A 10,000-nucleotide genomic window follows, 5' to 3' on the forward strand; every position below is an offset into this window, starting at 1 on the left:
GGAAAAGAAGCCAATTGTTTTAGTTGGTAAGGTTTCCATGCCTCATAGTTCGCTGTTGTTGTTGGTGTTATTTTTGTAGTTATTGTTTTTTTATGATGGTTATTATAATATTAAAGTTGCTTATTCGTCTTCTTCTTCTTTTTCAATTTTTAGTTTTTTTTTTTTTATTCTTATTCTTATTCTTCTCTTATTTCTTATTTTTTCTTCTTCTTTTCCATCATCTTCGTCTTCTTCACAGTCTCTCATTATTACTTCTTCCTTTTCTCTTGCTTCTGTTATTATCTACTACTAATACTACTATCAATAATGATGATAATAATGATAGTAATAACAATATTCATGATAATTATGGTTCTGGGGATGATAATGATAAAAATAATGATAACCATAATGATGATAATAATTCGATTGATGATAATAATGATGATAATAATAATGATAATGATTATGATGATAATGATAATAACAAAAATGATAATAGTTATGATAATAAAGATAATGATAATAATGATGACTATAATAATGATAATGATAATAATGAAAATGAAAATTATCAGAAAAATAATAATAATGAGAGCGATAATGATAATAATGGTGGTAATAATAATAATAATAATAGTAATAATAATGATAATAAGGATAACAATGACAAGTAAACGATAATGCTTTCTTCTTTTCATTTTCTACTACTACTTCAATATCTTATTGTCATTGCTCTGCCTCTATTCGTATTTCTTATTATTTTTTCTTATTATTATTATTATTCTTGATCAACTACTAATTTTTCCAATTCCTCTACGATTACTTCTACAACAAATATTGCCATTTTTCTACATTTAATTCTTATTCTTTCTGTTTATCCTTATTCACATTATTATTATAACGATCAGTGATAATAACAATGATAACAATATTGATACTTACACCCACCTCGTAGTTTCTATTCACTTAAAGAAAAAAGGAAAAGAAAAATAGGACGGTGCTGACCCCAGACACCATAAATATTAAAAGGTTGACCCATAAGTTCGACAGTTTGCGTTCGGCCATCTCACCCTCGCCCTCTCCCTAGGCCTCAAGACAGACCTCCGGCGCGGCAGGAGTGAGGACGAGGTGGTGTCGACGGCGCAGGGGAAGGAGCTGGCTCGCAAGATCGGGGCTGAGGAGTTCTTCGAGTGCTCCGCCCGCACCCTCAGCGGCCTCGACGGGGTGTTCCGGGCGGCGGCAAAGGGGGCGGTCGCCTACCATAAGAGGAAGACCAGAAAGAGACCCTGCGTCATCATCTGAGCCGAGAGGCCTGTTTGGAGATAGGCTTGTGTACGGGTGTCCTCTGCATTTGTAAATATTATGTAATGGTGTGTGTGTGTGTGTGTGTGTGTGTGTGTGTGTGTGTGTGTGTGTATGTGCGTTCGTGTGTATATACATATATATATATGAGTGTGTGGGTGGGTGTGTGGGTGTGTGTGTGTATGTGTGTGTGTGTGTGTGTGTGTGTGTTTGTGTGTGTGTGTGTGTGTGTGTTTGTGTGTGTGTGTGTGTTTGTGTGTGTGTGTGTGTTTACCCGGAATATATCTTTCACTTGCGATTCATCTTAGTGACCTCGATTTCACCTACCTCAGAGCTCTCTTGTATTAATGATAATATCATGAATTATTACATGCATTGTTATTATCATCATTTTATCAACTATTATCATTACTAATCTGACTACTGCTAGTAGTTGTAGTAGAAATAGTAGTAAAAATAGCATCAGTATTGCATTATTATTATTATTGGAATCCCAGTTATTTTCATCATTATTATTACTTTGTTATTATTACTATTATTATTATTATTATCTTTGTTATTATTACTATTATCATTATTATTACTTTTCTTATCATTATTATTATTATTATTATCATTTTTGTTAATATTATTATCATGATTGCTATTACTATTACCATTATTACTGTTATCATTATTATAATTATAATTGTATTGTTATCATTATTATTATTATTATTATTATTATTATTATTATTATTATTATTATTATTATCATTATTATCATTATTATTTTTATCAGTATCATCATCATCATCATCATTATTATTGCTATTATTATCATTGTTATTGTAATTATTATAGTTATTATTATAATCATAAGTATAATTATTATTATTATCAATATCGCTATTGCTGTTGTTGTTGTTATTGTTGTTGTTGTTATCACTATTAGCATCGTATCACTATCATTCTAATTATTATCACTGCCATTATTGTTATCATTATTATTATTATTATTGCTATAGTTGTTGTTGTTATCATTATTATGAGCATCATTTTCAATATCACTATTATTTTTACTATCATTATTTTTGTTATCCTTATTATCATTGTTATTATTACTCTTATTATCGTAATAATATCAACAATATTACTATCTGTGCCATTATTTTTATATAAGGTCTTTGCATTTATACATTATGCTATTTAAGTTACAGACGAATTGGGATAAGAACCAGTTTAATTGAATTTAACGTTATTCTGGAATAGAGGAGTAGATGTTCACGTTGTTCAAGAGTAGATTATCTACCCAGAGCACCAAAAGCCCACCGGTCAGTACCTCATCTACGGGCACCTTAATTTGGCGGAGAGGGGGGGGGGGGCCTCGCACGAACGCTTCATCAACAGCAAATGCACGATAGTGTGTGTGGAATGCTTGGACGCCTACGGATTCGCGTGTTCATGAGCTTGTTTTCAGCGCAGATGAACAACATGGAAACTGTACTCTAAATGGAAATATGGTATATATAGGTTATGTATTTTTTTATAATTTCTATGGCGTTCAGTACTAGTTTTGTAATGTTATATTTTCAGTACAAAATAATTCAACGGGTTTAAAAACATTTAAAAATCATGATAAACTTTACCCTTTTCTTCTTGTTAACCAGGAGCACACCCACATCTGCCTATTCTCTTCTTTCTTGACAAATATTTGCGACATTTAGCCAGTGTTTCTGTGAGAAGGACCATAAGAACCCAGGGAGTGATAGCCACGTCTGTTCAGTGCTGCCAGATCCCTGTTTCGGGGAATTCTTGCAGATGCAGGAAAACAGGGAAGAAAATTCAAAATCTGGAGAACTAAACTTAATGCATTAATTCTGATATCGATATTGATATATATGTGTGTATATATGTGTGTATAATTATATATATATATATATATATATATATAGAGAGAGAGAGAGAGAGAGAGAGAGAGAGAATGTCCGTACGTGTGTGTGTGTGTGTGTGTGTGTGTGTGTGTGTGTGTGTGTGTGTGTGTGTATGTATATAAAAAGTTGACAGGGAAAGGCAAGGCCACACAGCGAAATATTGTATGAGAACTGAAGGAATTTCCGTCGACTTGACCTGGCAGAATTGTGCTTGTTGACTGAGCTGATGCCCTTGAGTCGCGGCCTCATCGTTGTGTGTTCAGGGTGTGACTTTTCCGCGTGGCAACAAAGTCTGTTGGTGAGGAAAATGCTCGTGTGACTGCGCCTTCATGTGATTTATTAAAAAAGAAAAATCTTTAACTCTTTGCACATGTCTATTAGTCACGTCAGTGAGATTAGTCAAATTTTCTGCTAATGAGCTGTGATAAAAATTACCGTGAGCCGGTTTAGAAACGTTCGGTTTTCGGTGGTAATCCGGGATAGATGCGTAGTAGAGCAGGGTAGATGAAGGGAAGATGACCTTCCAAGACCACCAAGATATTGTGAATCGATTCCTTGACCTCTGGCAACCCAGCAGTAATGTATCATCACTATCTGACAGTAACTTGCGTGTTCCTACAACCATTTATCAATTTATTTGTTAGCAATATTATGGGAAAAGTTGCTGGCGGATCGTAACGAAACTTTATACCTGAGTGGCCTATTAACTACCAATTGACAAGACTTCAGTGATGCACTGGAAATAATGAACAAATGTTTAGAGTAAGGCTTCATGCTGAACATATTGTAAATAGGTTTTACGAAGGAAGGTACAGGAAAACACGAGAAACGTATATTCTTTTGTTATTCTTCTTCTTCCCTTACTCCTCCACCTTCTTCTACAACAACAAGACTACAACTACTACTACGACTACTGATACTACTACTACGACTACTACTACTTCTACTACTACGACTACTACTACTTCCATACGTAGTCTTTTTTTACACGCAAAGGGATATAAAGTACACGACCACAATCAAGTCAAGTGGTTCTCGGCTGTAGCATTTGTATAGCTCTCCGTAACTTCTTTGCGTGGAACTTTGCTGCACCTGAGTAAATATAACGTAGTTTAGAGACGATCCTCTTTTCGGACCTCCACCACGGTCATTACAGACTTTCATTAATCGTCTGTGTAAGTATGTTGACATTTTTGGCCTTTTGGATGAAATAGATTTCTTAAGTAGAGAGATGTGGGTAGATTAATGATAACTGCATCTGCCTTTCAAGCTATTTACTAGATAGTAATTATCACTGTTATTATTAGTCTTATTGTTATTATTATTGCTTTATCATTGGTCATAGTACTAGAAGTGTTATTAAAATTATTGTTATTTTCCTTTGGCATTGTGATTATCATTATTATTATTATTATTACCATTATCATTATTATTATTATTATTATCATTATTATCATTAGTATCATTAGTAGTAGTAGTAGTACTGTTTGGTTGTCTTAGTATTGGTATTATTATTGTATTTGATACTATTGTTATTATTATCATTATCATCACTATTATTATTATTATTATCGTTACTATTATCATTATTGTTATTATTGTTATCTCTTTAATTATTATTATTATTATAATTATTATTATTATTATTATTATCATTTTTATTATTATTATTATCATTATTGTTATTATTACTATTATCATTATTATTATTATTTTTAATATTATTATTATCATTATCATTATTGCTATTATTATTATTATTATTTTTATCATTATTATTATTATTATTATTATTATCATTATCATTATCATTATCATTATCATTATCATTATCATTATTATTATTATTATTATTATTATTATTGTTATTGTTATTGTTATTGTTATTGTTATTGTTTTTGTTTTTGTTTTTGTTTTTGTTTTTGTTATTGTTATTTTTATTATTACTATTATTATTTTTAGTGCTATTGTTACTATCATTATTGTTGTTATTGTTATCCTTATTGCTATTATTATTATTACTATTATTATTATTATTAATATCATTATTATTGCTGTTGTTGTTATTGTTGTTATTATTATCACCATTATTATTATTGTTATTATTATCATTATTATTATTACCATTATTATTATTATTATTATTAAATTATTATTATTATTATTATTAAATTATTATTATTATTATTATCATTATTACTATTATTATTGTAATCATTATCATCGTCATCATCATTTTCTTTATCATTATCATCGTTATTATTGTTATTATTATTAATATTATCATTATTACTATTTTTATAATCACAATGACCATTATTATCATTACTATCATTACTATTGTTATTGTTTTATTATAATTGTTATCATCATAATCAACATCATCATCATCATCACTTTCATCATCGTCATTATTATCATTTCCATAACCATTATCTTGGTACTGTTTATTTTTATCATCATTTTCATCAAAATGTCTTTTATAACTCAAAGTATTCATATAGTTGTTTATGGATTATAATGTTCATATCTCTGTTATTATTGTCGTTATCACCATCTTCTCATTATCATTTTAATTTAAATAGTGCTTATTCTTGTCAGTGTTAATATATTTTTTCCATCACTGTCATTAATACCATCATTACAACCACCATTACCATTATCACCTTTAGATTATAATTGTCAATTGCTATCATTATGTTTGGCTTCATCTGTCTCATCGGTATCATCCACATAATTATCAGATTGCGTTCTAGCCATCTAAATAGTGATAAAACAGACTAGCCATAGAGTCTTCTTGTTAAAAGTTATTCAAAATGGTGTTCAAAAGCTGTAATATACTTGTTTCTGTATTTCGAAAACAGAAAAGCTTGTACAAGTGATTCAGTAATAGATGTTGATGAAACGTAACACAAATTGTTACAAACATTTGATATCAGTTCACAGTTTTAGAAGTCAAGGGCATGAAAAGAGGTCGAAATGTTTTATGTTTTAGTAGAAATGTCTAGGGAAATGTAGATCATATATATATATATTTTTTTTTTTTTTTTGTTTTTTTTTTTGAGAGAGAGAGAGAGACCTAACAGAGCGGAAGTACTGGTGGAGATACTATGTCTTGATTCAGATTTGAAAATGAGTATTGATGAAAATGGAAAATGTATAAATAAAAACAAAAAAAATGTAACAGGGGGATAAATAAATAAGAATGATATAAGGGACCTTCACTTTTTTGTATAAATATGACTGTATTTGTGTATTTGTAAAGGCATAAACTGTTCAGAAAATGCACTTATCACAATGCATATATTTGTGTTTGCGTGTGAGTAGACTTTACACGTCACAAATGCACAGAAAAGTATGAATGGGAATTAATAATTTCACAGAGTAAGGACTGTAAATATCCGCGTTTCGGTGCCTGTCGTTCACCCAAACTACAGACCTAAACAAGATTACGAATGGCATGCGTTTCAGGTAAGACCGCCCGTGCCCCAGCCCAATCAAACTTGCCGTGACCGAAGCTCCCTGGCGCGGTGTTCACGGGTCGCTATGGTTGAAGTTTCCTATGTCTTCTTACGGGGTTGACGGCCTTCTGGCTGGGAAGAAAAAATAGTGAAGAGCCAGTGGGAGAGAATGGCATGCCATCGCTCATTCTCAAATGACAATGAAAATTATGAATAACGAGAATTATGACGATGATGGTGATGATGATGATGACAATAATGATAATGACGATAATGATTATTGTTATGATGATGATAATAATTATAATAATAATGATAATAATAAAAAATAATGATAAAAAATATATTAATGATTATAATAATGTTCGTTATGATATTGGTAATGATAATAATAATAATAATGATAATAATAATAATAATAATAATAATAATAATAATAATAATAATAATAATAATAACAATTATGATGATCATCATCATAATTATAACAAAATAAAGAAATAACAATAATATTGTAAGAGTAATAACAATAATGTTAATAGTGACAACAATGCTAACAGCAATTCAGCCTGAAGAGTGTTTACACGGGACTGTCTTACCATCGCTACCAGTCAGTGGTTTGTTGAGCAAGGACGATATTGTAATAGAGGTTATATAAGGTTATAAATGAGTTCATTTTTTTAATAGCATTTCCTTTTACAATTATATTTGAGTGAATTGCGAAGCGGTAAGACTTTCCGAAATGTTCTCGATACGACAGAAGTATTATTAGGTTTCCAAAGGGTAGACACGCAGTCCCCCTCTCGTGATGCGACTCTGTCAACTCCGATTTCCTATACTGAACCTTCAGCTGCTACTCCTCCGCCTGTGAACTCTCAAACCTTTCTGCGTTCTCTCACTGATTGTTCGTCCCCAGGTCACCTGTCCGCCTCCGCCATCCCATTCCAGCTACCTCACACGTTTGATATCATTCGACTTCCATCCCCGTCGAGAAATATATCTTAGAAGATGCTGAGTCAGTGATTGTTCGGAGAGGTGTGCGTAGAGACGTTATTCGCAGCCACATGCAGAACCGTGCCGAGAATTACCTTCTCCGGATGTGAGGCATGCAAACCGGATTACTTCAAGGACATTTCCCAGTCTTCATTCAAATCGTTAAATGCAGAACATCACCCCCAGTTTGCAAGGTTCATTCAAATTAGACCTGCGTCTTTCTCCGGGGGGAACATACGACCATTCATCATTCAACTTAAAATACAGATTTCGAAATGGATTTCAACCAATCCAGGCAGCGCAGATTCCCCGTTCAAATCTGTCTTTGAAAAAAAAATCTATCGTCTATAATATATATGGTAAAGTCGATACTAACAGCTTCTCCTTCCTCTTTTGAAGGCCTTGCTCAGACAGCTACCCGGTGAATTCGACATCGCGGTAAGGGAAAAGAAAACTCGTGGTGTGGCATTACTGTACGCGTGCAAAGTGAGGAGTCAAGCAGAAAGACCAAAGACCAACACGAAGCATTACACTAGAGTAGTCAGGAGAAGCAGCTTAATAATGTTTCTTAGGGATGGAAGGACACATCTAACTCTTATAACAGCCATAATACGGAAATGCAACAAAACAAACCTACTGGCTACAACAAAATGATATAACGTAGGACAAAGAACCTACACTCATTACTCATTTCAACCTCACTCTCCTCGGTGAAGCCAATCATTATTTACCAAATGGGCACCAGTACCTGACCAGTGTCTCAATTGTTGTGCTGGAGGTCACGGCGCCGACTGGTACAAGTTAAGCTTAAACACAACACACACACACAAACACACACACACACATACACATACACACACACACACACATACACACACACACACACACACACACACACACACACACACACACACACACACACACACACACACACACACACACACATACACACACACATATACACATACACACACGCGCGCGCGCATACACATGAATGTAAGTCCATTATATTCGCCAAGAAATATGTATGTTCTAATCCAATGATATAAAGCCTCATACTTTATTTATTCAACTAATGAACAGTTTTCTTCCAAAGCTATTTTACCACCAAGTACGCAGTTGCCAGTAACATTATTGGTTATAAGAGTTATTTGCCTGTTCTATTACAAGTAAATTGTCACCCTAATGCACTATGGCTATTAATGGCTATTAATCCTTCACTGAACACTTGACTGGCCTCTCTTAACAGCTGCCCGATCTTTTGACCTTTTCATGTTCCCTTTTCGGATCTTTGTGACCTTTCAGACTCTAGAGATCAATCATTTCTTTAGACCTTCTACACACATCAACTCGGCTCAATTATTCATCATAATTCATGAGAATAATTCGTCTCTCTGACCTTCTGTACTTTATTCACCTTGTCAAAACCTTTCTTCGTTATTTTCTTTCTTTCTCTCTCTCTCTCTTTCTGCGAAGATTTGCAAGCATACTGGAATCCACGAAAAAAAAAAATATATATATACGAGAATAGCAAGCCACTGCTCCCTCTCCTGTGCTAATGAGAATTATGAACATGCGATGTGTAAGTTTATCACCCATTCATTTAAGAATATTTCTCAAGGCAGTGACAAAATCCAATCGTCCATTTAGGTCCCGGACGCTGCGTAAACACACGCCTGATCTGGCAAACACCGTTACCAGAGTTAGTCAAATCAGGCTGTTACAAGGGAAAAAAGTTATGAAAACAAAGCTTATCGATGCCAGTTTATCCCTTATCTTAGAAGAAATTACAATTTAGAAATTCCTCGATAAAAATGCACAGTGCATAAACAAGCTCGGAAAAGACAGCGTTCCTGGTGTAATCAGCATGGTTTATAACACGAAATGTAAGTCTTGAGATGTTAAACGATCCCCACAAGAGTTACATAGATCGATGCACACAGTGGGAAGTAAGTAACCCCTTTGCTGTACTTACGAGGTTTTTTTTTCCATAACGTATTGCCTGGTGGAGACTCTTGGGAACGGCAACACTGAATTAGGAGGCATACTCTTGGCAGCTGTATTCCCTCCTCTGCCGGAGATCTAGATATTTTCTCGAACTCACAGTAATAACTCATAAAGCGTCTCTACTCACGCCGATTTACTAGTGAGGGCCGCCTGCATTCGGCTGTGGAGTATGAGTCTTGCATTTCATCCCGCCAGTATCTCAAAACTTCTCTTTGAAGGAAAGTCTATCCGTTACCACAGACAATGAAAATCCTGAAAGCTATGGTATCATGATGCATTCGCATGCATAATGCCCTTGCATGGCGCACGCAAGAATTGAGCTGGACCAAATGTTGTAATGCT

At 33.5% G+C, this 10,000-nt stretch overlaps 1 protein-coding gene across 1 annotated transcript in view; it reads left to right on the forward strand.

Annotated features, from left to right (window-relative positions):
- Positions 1 to 1,412, forward strand: part of LOC125047608 (GTP-binding protein RHO1-like) — a 7,494-nt gene extending 6,082 nt beyond the window's left edge. The window contains exons 4-5 of the mRNA XM_047645887.1: positions 1 to 26; positions 1,070 to 1,412. The exon at positions 1 to 26 is cut by the window's left edge and continues 95 nt beyond it. Coding sequence (XP_047501843.1) covers positions 1 to 26; positions 1,070 to 1,284 — 241 coding nt within the window. The 3' untranslated portion in view covers positions 1,285 to 1,412. The remainder of the gene's footprint in view (positions 27 to 1,069) is intronic.
- Positions 1,413 to 10,000: the final 8,588 nt, after the last annotated feature.

Source organism: Penaeus chinensis, chromosome 41 (genome assembly GCF_019202785.1).
Source record: "Penaeus chinensis breed Huanghai No. 1 chromosome 41, ASM1920278v2, whole genome shotgun sequence".
Classification (NCBI taxonomy): domain Eukaryota; kingdom Metazoa; phylum Arthropoda; class Malacostraca; order Decapoda; family Penaeidae; genus Penaeus; species Penaeus chinensis.